Source organism: Manis pentadactyla, chromosome 14, assembly GCF_030020395.1.
Source record: "Manis pentadactyla isolate mManPen7 chromosome 14, mManPen7.hap1, whole genome shotgun sequence".
Classification (NCBI taxonomy): Eukaryota; Metazoa; Chordata; class Mammalia; order Pholidota; family Manidae; genus Manis; species Manis pentadactyla.
In genome coordinates, this window is record NC_080032.1 from 3,713,528 (window position 1) to 3,733,422 (window position 19,895).

A 19,895-nucleotide genomic window follows, 5' to 3' on the forward strand; every position below is an offset into this window, starting at 1 on the left:
ACCTCCAAGTGCCAGCCGAGACTCAGAGCAGCCGCGCTTCCCTCCTGTCCTGCTCTGGCGCCCGGGGCAGCCTGGGGCCGTGAGGTGGAGTGAGGTCCCCGGCTTCGTGGCGCCCAGTAGCAGAGCCCACTGGGCTCCCGGGCATTGGCCTTCAGCCGTGCTGAGCGTCTGCTCCAGCTACTCTTGCCCACAGAGATTTGAAGCCAGCACCTGTAACCAAGCTCACTGAAATGGTGAGCTCCCTGTAACTGGAGCTCTTCGCGCCCAGGCTGGGTTGCTCCCCATGTGGGGCAGACCCGGGGTGGTGCAGGCCTCAGACTGAGGGTTGGGCCAGGTGGACTTCAGGGCACCTTTAGCTCCAGTAGCGCCAGCCCCAGCAGGGCATGTCCTCCGTCTGGGGCCCAGGCCTAGCTGGAGACCAGCAGCCTGGAAGACAGTACTGCCCAGAGCCCCAGGAGACTATTCCTGGTGGTCACGCACCCCAGATCCCCGGGCTGGCCTCTGGCTCCTAAGACTGTACCGTCCTCTGTGTGTGACCACAGGTGGCTTGATTCTAGGAGATGCTTCCTCCTGGCAACCACCATGGAAGAACGGACCTGGACTATGTCCTTGGGTTTATTTTAGAACTAAGAATTAGTCGCTGCAAAGGGACTGCTGCCCTAGGTGTGTCCCCCTGGGGCCTCTGAGCTGAGCTGCCCGTAATTCATAGACATGTCAGCAGCCCCCTGCGCTGATGGACTTCCTCCCGCAGACAGGGACGCAGGGTTCCCTGGAGACTGGAACAGGATCAGGGGCATCACAGAAGCATCTGGCTGGTGAGAGGGTGGATTCTGTCTACACGCTGAGCTCCCAAGTATGGTCAGCAATATGTGAGCTTTGGGGGAAGATTCTCTGGCCCCGTGGGAGGAGGGCACGAGTGAGCCTGGCCATCTGCATTGGTACGGAGCAGACTGGTGGCCCAGCAGGAGCAGTGGAGGGTCCTGGAGCCCAGCCTGTCACGTGGAGCCCATGCCAACTGTGAGGTGTCTCCTTGGGGCAAGCCGCTGGGGACCTGCCCCTGTGACTGTCACAGAGCTGGGAGTTGACAGTCCTTGCCCTTCTGCCTACAGAGTCCCCCCACTTCCTGTGGCTTCAGGCCATTCCTCGCCCTGAAGTCTCCCTGGCCCCCGCTCTGGGTCTGTGGGCCTGCTTCCTGGTTCTGTCACTGTGACGTGGAGCGAGTGGTTGTCTCATCTAGGCGAGGGCACCGAGTGTGCACGTAGGCGGCACCTCCACTGCAGGCTCTCTCCCTTCACGCCTCATCGCATGAGGTCCGTGTGCCCCACTCTGCACTGTGTCACTGTACAGGGCCCGTGACAGCCCCGTCCAGGGGCACATCACCCCGGGGAGGAGCACTAGGCTGGGAGGTCGGCCCACCTCGGGCACTGCCTGGGCCACAGACTCCACTCCTCTGTCCCAAGGTGTCTAGGTGCCAGCCAGACACCGACCCTTGGCTCAAGCCATGGGACACCAGGGCCTCCACCTCAGAGCCGCAGTGACTGTGGCCTGGGGCGTAAAGGAGCGGGGTGAGCGTCATCTTAGGGCCTGTGTAAGCACTCACCCTTTGTGCCCTCCTCCGCACCACGTCGTGAGTGCCAGTCGAGCCCTTGGCAGTGCTGGGCCCACGCTCCAATACCCCTGGCTATCCCTACCAACAGGGAGGGTTGGGAGGCAGTGGGGCTGGGGAGGTTGGGAATTAGCGCAGCGCCGACGGGGGCCACGGTGTGGGCAGGGACGGTAAACAGGGACTCACGCTGCCCCGGTCACCTGTGGGGCTCCAGCGGGCCCTGGCTTCCACACCCAAGCAGTGCAGGTGCTGGGGAGGGGCAGAGCCCTGGGGGCACCTGCTGGGACTGCAGCCTCGGTCTGAGCTCAGGCCAGTCCCAGGGCCCGCGGAGCCTCGGGTCTCTCTGTAGAAGGGACACTGCTGCCTTGCAGGGCAGTGGCCGAAGCCAGGGAGGTACTAGATGCTCTGACCACTGCTGAGCCCTGTTCAGCAGCCCCTCGAGCCTTGTGACTTCTGAGACTCGCACCCCAGGGATGGGGGTGGGGGGACGATGGGCTGGGCACTAGCCCCCAGGGAAGGGCTGAGGCAGGCGTGTGCCCTCTGGACAGGTAGGGCGGGTGGCTGCATGGCCCTGTCCCCCAGCAACAGCAGGGGTGTGGCCAGGCTGAGGCGCCTGCGGTGACAGCCACGTGGTGACGGTTGGCGAGCATGTCTGAGCGCATCTTTGCGCGTGTGCCCGGCACTGCTGTCAGACGGGTTGGGAGGAGCGGGGCAAGTTCTCTGCTGTGGGTTAAGATCGAGCCACGGAACCATTTGCAGCTGCAGCGGCTCTCGTGAGAGTCCCCAGGCTGGCCTCCGTCCCCAGGGGGACTGCAGCTGCCTCTGGCCTGTCTGGGAAGCATGTGAGTCCACGTCCAGAAGGTACCCCGTGCTCTCACTTTCCCATTTCAATACCCCCAGTCCGGACTAGGCTTCTCCCCCCAACTAGACGCTGCAGGAGCCCCCTCACAGCTTCCCTGACCCCCCCTGCTCCTCCACCTGCAGCCCGTGCAAGTCCTCAGAGGTGCCACTCCCCACTGCAGATGATGTTTTTTCCTCAGCTTGTCTCCCTGACACTCAGAATTGCCATGTTGTTGAAGGGCGTGTGGCCCTGCAGGGGGTTTCAGCGCTCTCCCTGTGCATGCAGAGAGCTGATCTCGATTCCTGGACAGTAGGCTTCTTGCTCACCAACAGGTCTGGGCATTTGCACACAGCCAATGTTGGGGCCTGCGGCTCTGGAAGGAAGGTGCCCCATCACCCAGCACAAGCGAGCCAGTAGTCGGATGGCCTCAGCTCAGGGACGGGGAGCAGGCTGGGGGTGCCTGACGAGGCTGTCCTGTTGAACCAGTGTTGCTGGCCTATGGTCGCTTCTCTGCTTTACTGTTATCGTAGTATTCTTGATTTTGAGCTGTTTTCATGTCTGCCATCTGTCCTCAGATTGTCCAGTGCAGGGACTCGGGAAGCGAGGTACCTTCTCCGTGTGGTTGCCCAGTGGTGGAGGGCCTGGCCACCTCACAGCACTGAGCACCTGGGGGTCAGGGTCCCCTTTCCTGAGCGCGGTGGGGTTCCTTCTCCTAACAGATGGCAACAGCCTGTTCGACTCTATGGCCAGTGGGATGCGCCTGATTGTCAGCTGCGTCTCCTCCTTCCTCATCCTATCGCTGCTGCTCTTCATGGTCCACCGGTTGCGCCAGAGGCGCCGGGAGCGCATTGAGTCCCTGATTGGAGCCAACTGTGAGTGCCCCCTGCCCCGGGCTGTGTTCCCTGGAGGGGCACGGGAAGTGGGAAGGGGCAGGGGGCAAAGGCGGCGTTGATGGAGGTGGCCGCCCAGTGTGTTCCTGCCCCGCGCACCTGCCTGTGGGCTGAGCGCTCACTAGGAGCGCTGGGGGAGCTCAGGACCTGAGATCAGGCCACGGATGTGTGGCAGGAGGGGTGAAGCCATGGCTCCAGCTGCCCCTGGCTCCCCTGTGCTTGCTCCGATGTTCCAAGCCAAAAACCAGGACAGGCCGCCACGCGTTCAGATGGTGACTTTTCTCACGGTGTGGCCGTGAGCGTGGGCCGTCTGCCAGGAGGCCACCTGCCAGAGGAGCAGCAACTCAGAGTGTGGCTCACCCTCGTCAGCCCAGGTCCTCGGCAGCGGCCCATACCCCTGGCGCGGCTGGAGTACCCTTGGTCTCCCAGAGCAGCCAGGGTCCCCAGGCCCAGGCCCTTGTGGGAGGACAGGCCGGGTGCAGATTGGCTATGGAGGGTTCAGCCTCAGGGTGCTGAGAGTGCTGGGGGCCACACTGGCTGCATTTGGGGCCCCAGGTCACTGTGAGCCCACCAGGTTCTTTCCCGGACCCTCAGTTCTCACACACTCCAGGGTGGGCAGACCTCCAAGGCCATCGTGGGTTTGACACCCAGAAACACGTTAGAGCTGGAGGGGTGTGGCAAGGGCACACTGGGCTGACCCAAGGGGCAAGGGTACACTGAAGGAGGGGCCTGGGCGGGAGGTCTGGGGCTCTCCAGTAGGCAGCTGGGCCCAGGAGTATGACACTCGGGATGTCTGGGGCCCTGGGCTGAGCCATGTGGCCCCTGCTGACATGGCTCTGTCGCCATCTCTCCCGTGGATTGCTCAGTGCACCACTTCAACCTTGGCCGGAGGATCCCCGGCTTTGATTACGGCCCAGATGGGTTCGGCACGGGCCTCACGCCACTGCACCTCTCTGACGATGGAGAGGGAGGCACTTTCCACTTCCATGACCCCCCGCCTCCCTACACTGCGTACAAGTACCCGGATATGGACCAGCCTGACGACCCACCGCCGCCCTATGAGGCCTCCGTCAACCCGGACAGCATGTTCTACGACCCCGCAGGTGCTGCTTCCTGCCCGCGCCCAGGGAGAGGGGGTGGCCGGCAGCACCCGTGGGCCTGTGGGGCCCACAGCCCAGGGGTCCTCCCTTCTCCCAGCACTGTGACCTCCACTTCTCCCCTGAAGGTTTCCGACAGTGGGCAGGCTCTTCCTGGGCATCTCATGCAGGCGACTGCTGGTGGCAGCCACCTGCCCCATGCCGCCCTCCTGTGAACCCCTGCCAGTGGGCAGCACTTGGGGAGCCCTCAGCCAGGCTCTGGACAGCTGGGGGGCCAGGTGCCGGGTGTCGTGGGGCCAGAGCCAGCTGCTGGGCTGCAAAGATGCATGTGACACCCTGCAGAACCACTGCAGCACTACCCCGAGCCTGGGGCAGCTCCGACGTGGGAAGAAGGCACCACTTCCTTCTGTTCTGTGATGTTGGGCTCATCACTTGGCTCTGTTGTCCGTGTAACACTGGAAAGCCATCCTCCCAGGCAGCGATGCGCGCAAGTGCCGGGTCCTCGTGCATTTTCTGGGTGTCCCTATTCCATGGCCCCGTGCATCCCAGCCTCTCACACACCCTGCAGCAGGCTCGCGGGCAGTGCCCAGAGATGGCAGCAGAACGGGTGTTGTGAGGCTGCACACTGTGTTCTTGGTCCTGTTTGCCCCTTGGTCAGCCAGCAGACCACACCTGTGGTCCACTTGGGAAGGAGAGACTTGGATTTGACCCCTGCCCTTGAGACACAGGCTGTCAAGGGTGCCAGGGTAGGACAAGCTTCATGCCAGGGATGCTGCTGCAGGGCAGCAGGTCCCAGACGCCTGCAGGCACCAGGCTACAGGGGAGCAGCTGCCCCCTTGGCAGGGCAGCAGCACTGCTGGGGCTGCAGGGCGTGGGCCAGGGGCAGGCACATTCTGGGCCCTGAGCCCAAGCTTTCGGGGGAAGCCCGGTAATGAGGAGCAGGCCCACGGGACGAGCAGGCCCCGTAAAGCCCCCCTCAGGCCAGAACTTGTTGCAGACCCCTTCAAGGTGTCCCTTCGGGGCCACCTGCTTGGCGTGGTTTCCTGCACCCCAGTCCCCATAATTTCAGCGACAGTGCCTGGCCTGGGGGCTGCACACACTCCTCCAGGTGCCCACCCCCTGCCCGGCGACTCCCTGATCTTACTCAAGCCCTGCTTCGACCCCCACCGAGTCCAGAGGGTCTCCCCGTCCCCTTTCCTTGTGCTGCTGTCAGCGTGCCCTCACCGCGCCATGGCTTGCTCGCTCGGCCCACACCGTGGCACAGGGGAGGGGTGAGCCCGGCTTCCCCTGCCCTGCCATCAGGGGGAGCATCCCCCCGACCAGGCCCACCACCCTGCTCACAGTCCTTTTATCTCCTCCTGCAGATGATGATGCCTTTGAGCCGGCAGAGGCCAGCCCGCCGCCCCCGGGCGCTGGCAGCAGTGAAGGCGCTCTGCCCCGGCTCCCGGAGCAGCCTGTGCCCACGGCGGGGGCCCCTCTGGCAGACCTGGAAGACTCAGCTGACAGCAGCAGTGCCCTGCTTGTGCCCCCGGACCCTGCCCAGGGCGGGAGTGCCCCAGCCACAGAGGCGCTGCCAGGGGTTGGCCGCCACAGCCGCGGTTCCCTCAATACTGTGGTGTAAGGGACTGCCCGGCCCGCGGCCCTGATGTGCAGGGAGCACCCGTTTGCTGTCAAGGAGACACTGATCCCCGTGGGAGCCTTGCAGGGCCCCTGAGTGAGCCGGGCGAGCTGCACTGCCACACACCGGCCAACAGCGTGCACGTGCACGGAGGGACCGCGCCACCTCCACGAGAGCGAGCACCCATCTCCTTGAGGGCCTCAAAAACACACATAGCTTTGGGTCACTGTCTTTTTCTTTTCAAACGGCAGGAGAATGACAAAAGTTTGTTCAGACCACACGTTTCAGAGGTAGGGAACAAGCCGCGGCAGGGCGAGGGTCAGACTGCACCTGGCTCTGGTGGGCTGCCAGCCGGCCACTGAACCCCAGGGCTGCCCAGGCGCCGGTGTTTGTGGACGGTCAGCATGGCCTGGGCGCTGCCTCTGCTTCAAGCAGGCGCTTTGGAGGGCGCTCCGGTGGCTGCTCTGGGGACGGCCTCCACCAGGTCCGTGAGCCTCGAGGGTGAGCCTGGGGGCTGGCGTGCAGCCTTGGTGTGCGAGGCCCTGAGAGTGGGCGCTTGGAAGGAAGCTGAACGCTCACTGTCTTTCCAGCTGGGCTCTGTGAAGTCCATGTCTGTGCCCGGAGGCCCTGCCCTGCACCACCCGCTGCCACCACTGGTCTCCCCAGCCCTGCTGTGCATGGCTTCCCCAGGGAGGCAGCTCGGGATGACCAAGGCCCTTAGCCATGCATGAGCATGCCTGGACCCTCCGCTGGGGTTTGGGGGCTAAGCCAGCTGCTGTCTATTACCCTCTGGAGCCCCCACTCCTTTTGATTTGCCTCTGGGCCTGGCCTGCCCCCCACGTCACCTTGTTTGTGCCATAAAGGGTTGTTTCTTTGAGGGGAGGGGTGGCTGAAATTAATGTTCTGGGCTGTGTCCATCTCCTGAAAGTCCACTTCTTGGACACCACAGCCTCCACTGGGGCCAAGTGCCCGGCGGCCACATGCCACCTTCTTGCCCTCAGCAGTGCAGGGTGCTGGGTACCCTGCCTCGGGGCCTTTGGATTGAGGGACCCTGTTGCTTGCTCTTGGGCAGGGGTCTTGTCTCCTGACACAGGGCTTTTAGCATTTCTGAGGTTTGGAGATTACGCGGGTTCTGTGCGATTTTTAGCACATCCATATCTTTTCTACGTTGAATGTCTGGACCTTTTCTGTGCGCGCATGTGTCTTGTGTGTACGTACGTGTCCAGGTGTTTGTAGGTCATGGTGGTACACGGGAGCTCAGGCCTGGGGCCCCACCTTCCCAGGCTGCCCGTGGCATCCCGGGCAGTACTGAGTCTTGGCCAGGTCTGCACCTCTGCCCCTCGGCTGAGCGTGCGCGGAGCCCTGCTCCTGGGCCCCCTTGTGGCCTGTCCAGACCAGCGTGCAGCCGGGGGAGGGTTGACTGGAAGTGGGTGCCTCTGTGGTGCTTTGCGGTAGCAGACCTTGGTGGCATGGTCTAGTTGCGGGCACATGCTCACACCCTCCTGCTGGCAAATCGTTTTGTCTGTCAAGTAGGAATAAGATTCTTGAGTTGCCCCACAAACCTCTCCCCGAGCTGGCTGGAGATGTGAGTTTTATCCTTGAACTACCTGTTCTGGGCTCAACCCTCAGGAGCCAGGGAGCTGGAGGCAGGCCTAAAGCAGGCAGGCTGCTTGCTGAAGGGCTAATGCTTTGGAGAAGGGTGTCCTGGGCCACATGCCCATACTGGCTGCCGTAGACAGCAGGAAGCAGGTGATGCCTTCAGCATGTGCTGGGCACAGGGCCTCAGCCCCGCGCTCTGTTGATGCCAGGTGAGTGTCCTGAGCAGGCTTGTTTGGAGTGATCACTCCAGTGGAGCCCACGGGGCCCTGCTCCCAACAGCTCAGGGTCCCTCCTGGCCCCGCCGATGTCTCTGGTCCAGGCCTCCGAACCGTGTGTATAGGACAGGGCAGCTGGCACGAGATGTGTGGGGCTGAGAATCTTCCTTTGGGGACCGAAGGACTATTGGGGCCAATCAGGCCTGCAGGAGGCACCACAGAGGAGGTGGCCTGAAGCGGATCATATGGGTTGCAGAGGGTGGAACTGCTTCTGGCCTGGCCAGGGTTCTGTCCAAGGGTGCTCAACCACTGGGCTTTCTTGGGCTGGACAGGACAGACCCCTGCCTGCGGCCCACTGTGTCCCCAGGAGCTGGTGCTGGGAGCCGAGCTCCGCTGCAGGCCGGGCGGGAGGGGAACACGGGGTGGCCCGGCTGTCTACAGCCTCCCTTCTGTTTGCCACCCTTTGTGAGATCTGACTGTGCTCCATGGTCCCACGAAGAATCTCGAGGCCAACCCTGGCTGAGACTCCTGTACCTGGGACAGACGGCCCCCTGCCCCCTGACATGGGCTCCCTGAGGGACAGCAGGTTCTCAGGAGGGGCCACCTCCCCCAGGGCCCAGCCTTCCTGCTGAAGGTGGGGAGTGACACTGTACATTGTCTTGACGCCTGTTCTTATGTTTTCCTTTCATGAAGGGTTTTTAGTTTGGGTTTATTTTTGGTTGGGTTGGCACTAATCCTTTTCTTAAGACGCTGTGAGAACCATTTCATCCAAATGCCAAATAAATTTGTGTTCTGGGAGAGGCGTGGCCAGTCCTTGGTGTGACCTGAGCTGGGGTGGGAGGCTTCGGCCAAGCTGTGAGGCCGCAGGTGCAGGGACGGGCAGACAGGCGGGCCATCTGTGGGAGCCCAGAGCAGGCGTGGGGCCCCAGGACGCCTGGGCCCGTCTGCTCTCCGACAGTGGTCCTTTCAGTGACTGCCCGGTTTGTGGTGTGGGGACAAGAAGGCACCAGGGACTCAGCCTCGGCTGGGCCCTGCGCCCGCCTCCTAACCCAGCCTCTAGTCGGCCGCTCCAGGCCAGGCTTTCCGAGCGGCCGATGGGATCTTCAAGGAAGCGGTCCTTTGTTCCTGGACACAACTGCTGGGCAGTGGGGAGTTCTGGGCACTGCAGACAGTGCCCTCCTTTCCCAAATTGGGAGGACCTGCCCTCAGGACTGGAAAGAGGCACTGCACACAGAGGCATCCGCCCACCCCATCCCGTCTCCCACAACCTCAGCCTGCTGGCCCCTCACGCACACTGGCAAGCACCCCAGCACCCGGGTACAGAACTCCTCCCAAAGAGCGTCACCTGCCTGGCCACATCAAGCAGCAGAGTAATCAGGGCCTCGCCCGGGCCCACTGGTGAACACTGGCAAAAGGGAGGGTGGTCTAGGTCCCAGGCCCACATCGTGGGAAGGACATCTGGCCCCATGAGTCAAGGGCCCTGGGATCCAAGGGACCTTCCCCCTTGATCTTCCATTCTTGCTGGTGGCCTTTGCAGGTCACTTCTGCTCCCAGCCTCCATTTCCTCATCTTTAAATGGGCACGACAGCCTCCTCCTGGGAGGATGAATTGGAGGAGTCCACGTAAAGTCCTTTAGGTCTGGTAGATGCCAGCGATTGTTGATGGCACTCAGCTGCAGCCTGGGGTCATCGCGGGAGCTGGGAGCTGTCTTCCCTGCTGCTGGCCCTGCCTGGGTGCCATCCCCTTCGATCGTCCCTGCATGGCCCCCCACGAGCCCACCCACTGGTGAATGCACAGCCGCCTGGCCCTGCCACCCTCCGAGTTTTCCAGTCCTGCGCACTGTGGTCTCCGGGCTTTGCCCTCACCCTCCCCGCAGTCCCGCTGGAAGTTCGCAGAGTTGGAGGGGGAGCTCCAGGACTCTGCCCACCTGGTCTTGAAGCTGCCCTCCCTCACCACTACTCCTTGCCCCCCCTTGGCCCTGCCTCTGGGGGAGTCCCGTGGCAGGGAGCCGAGTACGGTGCCCTTCCCTGGCCTAAGCCCCGCGCTCCCACTTGGACTGTGGCTGGGACGGCGCTCGGAGGGCCCGGATGGCTCGCCCTCAGCTCCGCCTCCTGTCTCCGCCCACAGGCGCCTGGTACTACCACTCCCACGACCCGAGTGTGGTGGGGACAGTGTCGTGGGATCCAGTCTTTGAGCTGAGGCTGCTCTATAGTCTGGTGCTGTTGTGGCCAAAAGGTGGTCTGTAGCCTGCACTTCTGTGGTCTCTGCAGGTTCCTGTCTGCACCACTGACCCTCTGAGCGTGTCCAGGCCCATGGCTGCCGTGCTCTCCAGTCCTGCTGTGGTGCCCAAGCTGTTCGTATCAGTCGGGGCCCGTGAGCCTGCCAGTGAGGCCAGCCCACCTGGGTGCAGGGGCAGAGGTTCCCCGTATGGGTGTGTGACCATGCTCTGGACCTTTCCACCCTTGCTCCGTATGGGACAGTCAGCCCACAGGTGACTGTGTGTCAGAGTGTGGCCTGGCTCACGTGGTACCCCCGTGCGAGGGTGTTGCAAACATTGTGACCAAGCCAGGGTGTGTGTGGCAGCTGTGACCTGTCCAGCTGTGCGAGGGAGCAGCGAGGAGCTTCCTGAGGCTGGTTGTCCTCTGGGTATGTGTGGAAGGGACAGAGGAGTCACCTTCCTCTGTGCCCCCACATTGCCTCCCTGACCCCCACTACAGGCCCCAGACCTCATTCCTTCAGGCCCCACTCGCTGGAAGGAGATGGCCCCTGCCTGTGGGGGTCCAGCCCAGACCCCCATCAGCACTGACCTTCACCTGGTCCATCGGGACCGCACCCTTGTACCCTTCACCTTCCAAGGCCACACCTGCGCACCTCCAGGCCTGTGGGCTCTGGGAAACGATGGCCACACAGGTCAGCACCCTGGGGTCAGAATCCCCCCAAGACAGGCAGGAACCTCCATACACATTGGTCAAGACACCCCCCGACGGGGATCAGGAACCTCCATATCCAGTTGGCAGGACCCTGTACCAATAGCAACCAGCCATTGTCCCCCAAGACCTGGCAGGACATACCTAGAAGTCAACTGCCCATAGCACCAGGGTGCCCAGGAGCTGTCACCACCCCCAACAGTGACAATAGCTGAGGTGGGTCAGAATCCAGCCATGGGAGGGCAGGGGGGATTTCCTCTGCAGACCTCACGCCTCTGGCCAGCAGAGGGGCCTGGACACCAAGTGTGGTCCTGCTCCCATGCAGGCCCAGCCAGGGAGCAGACTGGCCCGAAGGGGACCTTCACTCATGCCCTAATGGCGCAAAGGTGGGTAGGCAGGGGAAAGGGTGTCACGTGCCCCCTTGCCCTCAGTGTGACTCACAATGGACACTGGCTCTCGGGGCCACCTGGAGATTCGGGGTGCCCGCTCGCTGCTGCCTGCCTGCCTTGCCCTACAGCTGGCACTTCCACGGGGGGCCTCACGGCGAGCAGGCTCAGAACACAGCCTGGACGGCCAGTGCCACCCCATGGAGGTGGGCTCTGGCATGGGGTAACCAGGTGGGAGCACCCCACAGAGGCCAGGGGAGCATGGTGGGGGCAGCTGGGGACCTCCCAGAGGCACACGGCCCACAAGAACAGGCCATACCTGAGCGTGGGGGAGGTGCGAGGCCACCCTGACGGGCTGGCGGCGCAGGCTGCGCTGTTGGCACGAGGGAGGGGCCCTGTGACTCCCTGTGCTACCCAGAGAGGGGGTCCCTGGGGGTCTGCCGAGTGGGCAGAGAGGGCCTGTGGAGTCTTGGTAAGGCAGTGGCAGGGGGCCTGTGGAGGGGACTGTGCGAGGTGGTGGGTTTGCAGGGTCAGCGGGGGTGGCCGTACCTCAACACACTGGAGCCTTCCACCTCCATTAGAGTCCCCCCAGACCTCCCACAGAGGGCCCCCTTTGGAGATTCCCCCATTCAGAGCCCTTCTCACTTGGAGCCCCGGCCCGGGGGGCAGGATGCTGACAGCCTCAATGTCTCTGCCCCCGTTTCGGGCCTGAAGAAGCCGCGTGGTGAGGAGCCGTCGGATCGCATCCGACCAGGGCTGCTGGAGGCCGGGCACCCAGGCCCCGGCAGGCCTGTTCCAACCCCGCCTCCCCACCTCCGCCCGGGGCTCTCCGTGAACCTGGCGTCCAGCTTCCCGCTGGCCTCGCTGCTGCCGGGCGTCCCCCAGCCTTTGGCTCGGTACCACTGCGACTCGCCACGGCCGCGCTCTGGACGGTCTTCGGGGACTCGGCACCCGTCGGCGCGCAGGTGAGCCTCCCGCGCCCCCGCCGCCCGGCCCGCAGCAGCCCCTGGGGGGCGCAGAGTCGCGGCCTCCCCGGCGCCTCGGTCTGCGCGGCAGCCCCGCCCCAGGCCCTGACCATGCGCGCGGGGCTCTGCGGGGCCTGGGGTTCAGCCTGGGGCTCTGTGGGGGGTGCCTAGGATGCAGACGTGACCTCATCCCCACAATAAATGATGCCCAGAGTGACCTTGGCCTCACGCGGTTCGGATGGGGGAAACCGCGCACTACCTACCCCAGGGAAGTGGGACTTCTGCCCTAACTTGGGCCTCACTGTGCCGGTCCACACGGGGAGACGCCCCCTCCTCCACCACAGCCAGTCCTGGGTCCCCCAAATCTCTCTGAGGGGGAGAAGGCGCCCCCCACTCCCAACCACGTTATAACTGAATCTCCTGGTAAAATGGAAGGAGAAATGCCACCTGCCAAAGCCTAAGATGACGCGTTTTATTTAAGAATGAGCGGGCTGACCGACCCCGGGACGCCACGTGGTTAAATGCTGACTCCAGCTGATGTCCCCCAAGGCCAGGAGGTGCAGAGCTCCTGGCTCCAGGCTGCGCTGGGGGGGTGCGCCTGGTGACGGGGGCAGTTAGTGAAGGGCTGTCTGTCCGAGATAACAACACGTCCGGGTGATGCGCTGAGAAGTTAGGCTGCGGAGTCCGTAGGGTGACACCCTCTGGAGAGACACCAGTGTCCAGTGACTTGTCGTGAGACTAAGTGAAGGGGTAAGTGTCCTCGGTGTCGCTTAGTGTCCAAAGCAGAGCCCAAGGGACTCTGACTAGGTGTGGCTGTGTCCAGGCAACACTGTGCAGTGGAGAGCGTGGGTCTGACTATCGGAGGGAGGAGGCTGCTGGCCCGGTGATGCCCCGTGGAGCGCGAGTGTACATCCAGGTGCGCTGTCCCAAGTGAGGCTGGCTCCAGGTGACAGTGTTCCTGCAACCCACGTGTCCCTGAAGTCTACTGCGTGGTGTGGGGGACACACTCTCCCAGGGCCTGGAGGCCCTGCCCCCTCCCCCAAACCCTTCAGGGAAACAAAAACCCTGCAACCCCCTCCCGGGCGAAGCCTCCCCCCTTGCGCGCTCCCCGCTGCCCTCCCGGACGCTGGCACACCCCTGGCCGAAGGGGCCCCGCCCTCCTCCGGCGTGGACAGGCACGAGCGCTGGTCGCCAGCTGCGCGAGCTGTCCGCTCCGCAGGCGCAAGGCCCCGCCGCCCCGCCGCCCGCCCCCCACCCTGGAGCGCTGGCAGGAGGCCTCCGAAAACCCTTCTCGCTCCTGGAGGGCGCGGGCTGTCCATTGTCAGGGTCCCACCCGCCAGTGGCGGCGCCTTGGGCACCTCGCGCGGGCCACCCTTGGCTCGGCCGCCCTCAATCCCCGCCGCCCTGCGAAGCCCCTGGCGCCCCCGGCGTCTTCTTGAAGCTCCTCCGAGCCGGGGCCCGGTTCGCGCCGCCGTCGGCGGGGCCGTTCGCGCCGTCGTCGGGGGGCCTCGCCGCCGCGGCCAGGGCGTTCACGGTGCCGAGCGCCCGCAGCAGGGCCGCGCCGCGGGGCGCAGCACGGGGAGCGCGGCGGGCGGGCGGCGGCGGCGGCGGCGGCGGCGACGGCGGGGGCGGCAGCAGCGCCCGCAGGGCGTCCAGCTCGGCCCGCAGCTCTGCGCGCAGCGCCTCGAGCCCCGCGCCCAGCTCAGCGCGCACGGCCGCCAGGCCCTCCTGCAGCCGCCGCTCGCTCACCTCCAGGACGCCCGCCGGGTAGGTGGCCCCGCCGCGCGGCTCCCCGCACACCGAGCACACGGAGTCGCGGCTGCGCGGGTCCGCCCGCTCCCCGGCGGCCGCCGCCCGCTCCCCGGCCCCCGCCGCGGCCTCCGCCGCGGCCTCCGCGCGCTCCACCAGCCGCAGCAGCCGCGGCGCCTCCGCCCGCGCCGCCGCCTCGGCCCGGAGCTGGCCCCGCAGGCGAGCAAGGCGTCCCGGGGCGCGGGCTTCCTCGGAGCCCGGTCCGTTGGGCTGCGGCCCGGGGCCCCGCCGGCGGCCCGCGGCGCGGCGCAGCACCTCGCTGGCCCCGTACGCTCTGCGCGCCTGGACCCACGAGCGCCCGGGCTCCGCCGCCATCCGCGCCGCCGCTTCCGCCACCGCCGCCAGCGCCCGGCCCGGCCGCGAATTCCAACCTGCAGCCTAGCGACCGCTGGGGCCCGGGCGACGCGCCGTGGAGAAGGCCCCCCGGGAGGGCTCTGGGAACCACCGAGGCCGCAGGGGATCCGGCCTGGGGCTCGGGGAACCCATGCAGGGCCGGGCCGGCAGGGCCGGGGGCGGGGTGATGCCCACAGGGGACCCCAGGGAGCGACACTGGCAGGCTTGGGTGAGCCGGACCTGCCCCCCGACATCATGCTGTCTTCGGTGGGGCCCAATGAGAGGCGGGGGGCTGGGACCAGCGTCAGGCAGGGTGTCGGGAAGTGGAATGAAGGCCCCCAGACCAGGGTCAGGAGCAGAGCCCACATTCTCGGCTCCAAGCTGCTGCACCCATCACAGTCAGGGGACGGCGGCAGTGGTCGCCAAGCCCACAGACCTCACTGGCCAAGGCCAGCTCCGTGCACCATAGTCCGGCCACCGCCATCTCCCCACACAGTACAGGAATTCATCGTTCTCCCCGGAACTCCCATTCAAGCCCTTCAGGGGTCCTGGGGACTCTGTGCCATGCCCCAGCCCTCGGGAGGCAGCCCAGGGTCCCAGCCTGTCCCACACGGCCTGCCTGGATCCGGGCCGTCTCTTTCACCTGCTCTAACCCATCACCTGGGCCTTTCCTCAGGCTGTTCCCAAGCCTGGATGCCCCACCACCATTTGCCTGGCAGCCCCCACTCACCCCACTCCTGCAGGGCAGGAGGTCCTTGACCCCCTCACCTTTCAGCAGGGTCCCCCCTTGGCAGCCCCCCTTCACAGTAGGACCTAAACGGCTCTGTTCTCTGTCCAGGTGACCCACAGTGCGGTCAGGTGCAGGGCTGGTTCACCCAGACTCAGTGGTGCTGAACATGCCTGGTGTTGGATGAAAGAGTAGATGGGTGACGAGTCTGGGGCTGAGGGTCCTGGGTGGGAGGGCCTGGCATTCGAGGCCCTCATGGTTATCCGTGCTGGCTTTCCTGTCCCTGCCACCTTCTGTGGGAGCCCCTCCCACCACACCCATTCTTTCTCTCTCCCGGGCCTCCACACGTGCCATGGGCCACGGGCAGTGGGCAGTGGACCCTCTGGAGCACAGTGTCCCCTACCCAGCGTGTCATTCTCCCTGAACCCTAGGGGCTAGTTAGGACTCCGAGTGCCCTGGGGCCTCCGAGTAGGTTGTGGGGAGAGAGGGCCCGACGTGGATCTGGGCTGGGCCAGAGGGACGTGTGTCCCCAGGGCCCACAGACACCGAGCCCCGGTGCAGCTCCAGGCTGGGTGTGGCAGTGGCGGGGGAGTGAGGGGTCTGTCTGCCCTTTTCTCAGGCAGCCCTGGCCCCTGACTGCTGTGAAGAGGCCCGGGTCTCCCGCACTCACTCACCTTCCCTCGTTGCATCCTGGCCCTCTGGAAGGTGCAGCGGGGATGAGAACGCCCCCCCCCCCCCCCCGCTCCTGCTGCGTCACCTGGCCCCTGGGACCTCCAGCATGTGGCGCTCAGATCCCTTGAGCCTTGTTAACTATACCCCTGCCCCACTCCCCTCAGTAATTAATACTGCACAGAAGAGCCCTGGGTTCCTTCCCCAGGCCCCCGGGAGCCAGGCTGGGTGACCCCAGGCTCTGCCCTCTCTGAGCCTCCGCTGTGAGATGAAGGAGGCCCCTAAGGCCCCCACAAGCCGAAGGCAGGGGGGCTGGGAGGGTGGGGATGGGTGCAAGAGAGACTTCAGGTTTGCTGACCAGCGCCTGGGGGTTGAGAGCCGGCGGTGGGGGGGCCGGGGCAGGCAGCCTGGGCAGACAGGGCTTGTTGGCTCTGACTGCTGAGGCTGACGGAGGGGGTGTGCTCCAAGGGCTTTGCAGGAGTTCCGGTTCCTGTAGGCGCACAGGGCTCATGGTGCAGAGTCCCACAGCCGCGGGTGTGGAGAAGACAGATGGCACAGAAGCCAGTGCAGAGTGGGAAGGGTGGCCTCAGGGACCCCACGGGCCCTGAGGAGGGCTGTAGAGGTGCTGGTGAGGGGTGGGCACAAGGGTGTGGTTGGGGTGACCTGAGCCCCTGAGGTCAAGTGCAGTGAGGGTCAAGAAGTAGGTCACTGTGACTCTAGCCTGAGCTCCAGCAGTGGAGAGGCTGGGCAGAAAAGCTGAGGGCTGGAGGCAAGGAGGTGGGCAGAGGCCCGTGCCAAGGCCAGCTGGTTGGAGCAGGGTGGGACAGAGCTGCTGGGCTGGGGCGCCTGCCCATGGGCCTGCTTGCCGGCTCCAGGGAGCTCCTCGCAGCCCAGCCTGCCCGGAGTTGAGTTGCCGACTGGGCCCAGTGAAGAGCCCGGCTCCGTCCCCACCCCTTCCCCTCTCTGTGTGCCCAGAAGGGCAGGACCAGGCTTGCTGGGGGCAGCTAGGCCACCTGCGTCTGTGGGCATCTACCAGTCCCTGGGGCCATCAGGCTGTGTGCATTCAGGCATCAGCGGCCCTGCCACGCACTGACTCATCAGCAGTGCAGGGCCTAGGGAGAGAGAACACCCCCCGGCTCTGCCTGTGCCCCAGAAGGGGGCCAGTCACTCCATGTGACTTAACTGTCGTCACCCTTGCCCTCTGTTGCCATTAAACCCTGGCAGCCACCTAGAGAGGAGGTGTTATTTCCCAGAGCCCGAGGACAGCGGGAGCCAGGAGAGACGTCAGCAGTCAGGGCCAGGCAGGCTTTGTGTGTTGGAGGGCCTTGGAGGGGGCAGGGGAGCAGGGGCTGTGACAGTGGCCTCACAGTCCTCGGGGGGCACATGGAAGCAGATCCCCGGGTTCCCCCCAACCCAACGAGGCAGAGGGGTAGAGGGTATGTGAGGGCAGGGTAGTCTTGTCTTCTGCAGCCATCCACATGCCAGGTCTGGACCTGGCCTTGGTGAAGGGGGACACATGGAGATGCAGCCCCCACATGAAGCCCCAGACCTGCAGTAGGACCTGGAGCCAGTCACATCCCCTCTCTGTTCCCTTCTTTAAATGAGGGGCCACATGCAACTTAGGGATCCAGCATCAGGGCCTCCCAGAGTGGATAGATCTGCCCTTCAGGCCGCTGTGTCATCCCTTATTCAACTTAAAAGAATTCATACTGAAGAAAAATCCTTTGAGAGCTAGTGCTCACCAAAGGGGAGGGGTTGGGGGGTGAGTCGGGAGGGAGAAGGGAATCAAGGGGCACGATAATTCGCAATCACAATGCAGGCAGGGCACGGGGAAGGCAGTACAGCACGGAGAAAACAAGTAGTGACTCTGTGACTTCTTACTATGCTGATGGATGGTGACTGCAACAGGGAGCGTGAGGACTTGAAAATATGGGTTAAAGTTGAAACAATAATGTTGTTCATGTGAAACTTTTATAAGATTGTATGTCAATGATACTTTCATAAACAATATATATATATATATATATATACAATAGGTCAAAATCTTCAGGTAAAAACCCTTACGTATTAAAAAATTAATGCCAATAAATGTTCATATGGACATGATCTTCCACATACAAATATGCTTACCAATAAGCTAATAAGGTAGAGCACTGGCATTATGCTACTAATACATACTGTAAGACCTTGAACCCACTTCATCTACAAAGTGAGGACAGTAATGCCCATCCTATAAGGATACTTTACAGATTAAACAATAAACTTCCAACAATTGCGCCTGAAAAAACAAAAGAAAGAAAGAAAAAGCCTTTGAGTGTAATGAGTAGAGGAAAGTTTTCTGATGTAATACACACCGTACTCAACACCAAGAATTCATACTGAAAAAAACCTTGTAATACAAAAATGTGGCAAATCTTTCAGCAGAAGTACACATCTTAATCAACACCAGAGGACTAATACTGAAGAGAAACCCTACAAGTGTAACGTGTGGGAAAAGCTTTTGTCAGAGTGCATATCTGACTCAATACCAGAAGATCCATTCTGGGGAAAAGCCAGAATGTATGAAATGTGGGAAAGCCTTCATTATAAATGCAAACCTTATTCAACACCAAGGATTCGGAAGAGAAATAAATCTGAAGAATGTGCCATATATAAAGAAATTCAGACTGGAGAGATATTCAACAGATGCATTAAATGTTAAAAATATGTCAGCTATAACTCAAATTGCTCAACATCAGTGAAAGATCAATCCAAGGGAGACATTCTATGAATAGTATCTGTGGCAGGTAATTCAGCCATAGTATGCCATTCATACAATATTAATCTGTTTCTTATGAAGGAAACTTATAATATGCCAAATTTGTGAAATATTGTAGTGAATTCTTATCTCTTACTAAATGTTAGGTAATAAACACTGGGAGAAACTCTACTCATCAAAAAAATAGTAAATAAAGTGAACTCTTTCTCCAATACTTTTGATTAACTTTATAGAAAAGTTATAAAAATAATGTATTCTAATGCTGGATTTAGTTATTTGCACTACTTAAATATACTACTTTTACTGGTATTTGTTATCACTGTGCAACAAATTACACCTAAATTAGTGACTTAAAACAGCAATAAACTTCTATTATTGTATGCCATATCTGGCTATCCTGTGTTCTTATGGTTTGGGGTCTTTTTTTAAGTTTGCAGTCAAGATGTCACGGAGGGCTGTAGGAAGAGAAGATCAATCCCTCTTATGGGTGGCAGATGGGTTCAGGCTGTAGGCAGAGGGGACCTCAATTCCTGACACGTGGACGTCTCCATAGATTGCTCAAGTATCCTTAGGATGTGGTGTTGCTTTTCTCCAGAGCGAGCGATCCAAGAGGGCGAGGAGGAAGCGAGGAGGAAGCTGCAGTCCGTCTTTTATGACCTAGTTTCATGACTGACACACCACCACATCCACAATATTTTGTTACACAAGTCAGCCTTATTCAGTGTGGGAGGTTCTGCTACCCAAGGGTGTTGACTATCAGAAGACAAGGCTTATAAGGACCAAACTGGAGACCAGCCACCACAGCAGGGGAGGCCCGGGCACAGCTGTGGTGTCCTGATGCTAGCTAGGGAGAGCTTGTGTCCGAAAGTGAGCCTGGGGTTCAAGTCCAGGAGGGTGGCATCATTAGAGCACTGTGTCATGGCTGGGCCACCACCCAGACCCTCCTTGCCCAGCTCCTAAGAGTGCACGGGGGTCAGGACCATTGGCCCAGGTGTCCCGGTACGGACAGTAAAGCCAGGCGCCTGGGAAAACCCTTGGGCTTGGGCCCACCCACCTCTAGGTTCCCCAGAGCGAAGTGCCTGAGTCTTTCCCGCAGAGATGGATGTGATGTGGGCCAGAGCCCGCGACTCCACCTGGACACGTGGACAGACGGACAGCTCAACGCCGCATTCCTGAGCACGGGGCCGAGGAACGCGCCCCCACACGCCCCTCCCGCCCCGCTTAGACACACACGCAGAAGCCGAGACACAAGCGCCTTCCGCAACGGTTGCTGGGCCGGGAACTGCACTTCCCAGAAGGCTGTGCTACAGCGCGGGCCCGACGCCCTCTGGGAAATGGAGTCCACAGCCTGCGCGCTGCAAAGCCTCCTGGGAGTTGTAGTTCACGTGCGGTCGGCGCAGGCGCGCTCTCCCGCGGCGCCTTCGGGCTGCTCCTTTGTGGGGGCTGCTGTCCTTT

At 62.4% G+C, this 19,895-nt stretch overlaps 2 protein-coding genes across 3 annotated transcripts in view; one reads left to right on the forward strand and one right to left on the reverse strand.

Moving 5' to 3' along the window:
- Positions 1-8,664, forward strand: part of DGCR2 (DiGeorge syndrome critical region gene 2) — an 85,320-nt gene extending 76,656 nt beyond the window's left edge. For both annotated transcript variants that reach the window (XM_057492236.1, XM_057492235.1), the window contains 3 exons: positions 3,167-3,319; positions 4,204-4,440; positions 5,799-8,664. In XM_057492236.1, the coding sequence (XP_057348219.1) occupies positions 3,167-3,319; positions 4,204-4,440; positions 5,799-6,055 (647 nt within the window). In that variant the 3' untranslated portion in view covers positions 6,056-8,664. The remainder of the gene's footprint in view (positions 1-3,166; positions 3,320-4,203; positions 4,441-5,798) is intronic.
- Positions 8,665-13,342: 4,678 nt separating this feature from the next.
- Positions 13,343-15,640, reverse strand: LOC130680685 (protein FAM246B-like). The gene has a single exon (XM_057491823.1). The coding sequence runs from the start codon at positions 14,266-14,268 to the stop codon at positions 13,534-13,536; it is 735 nt and encodes a 244-aa protein (XP_057347806.1). The 5' UTR covers positions 14,269-15,640; the 3' UTR covers positions 13,343-13,533.
- Positions 15,641-19,895: the final 4,255 nt, after the last annotated feature.

Excerpts from the sequence above, each read along its gene's own strand:
- LOC130680685 (XM_057491823.1), bottom strand. The coding sequence starts at position 14,268 with ATGGCGGCGGAGCCCGGGCGCTCGTGGGTCCAGGCGCGCAGAGCGTAC.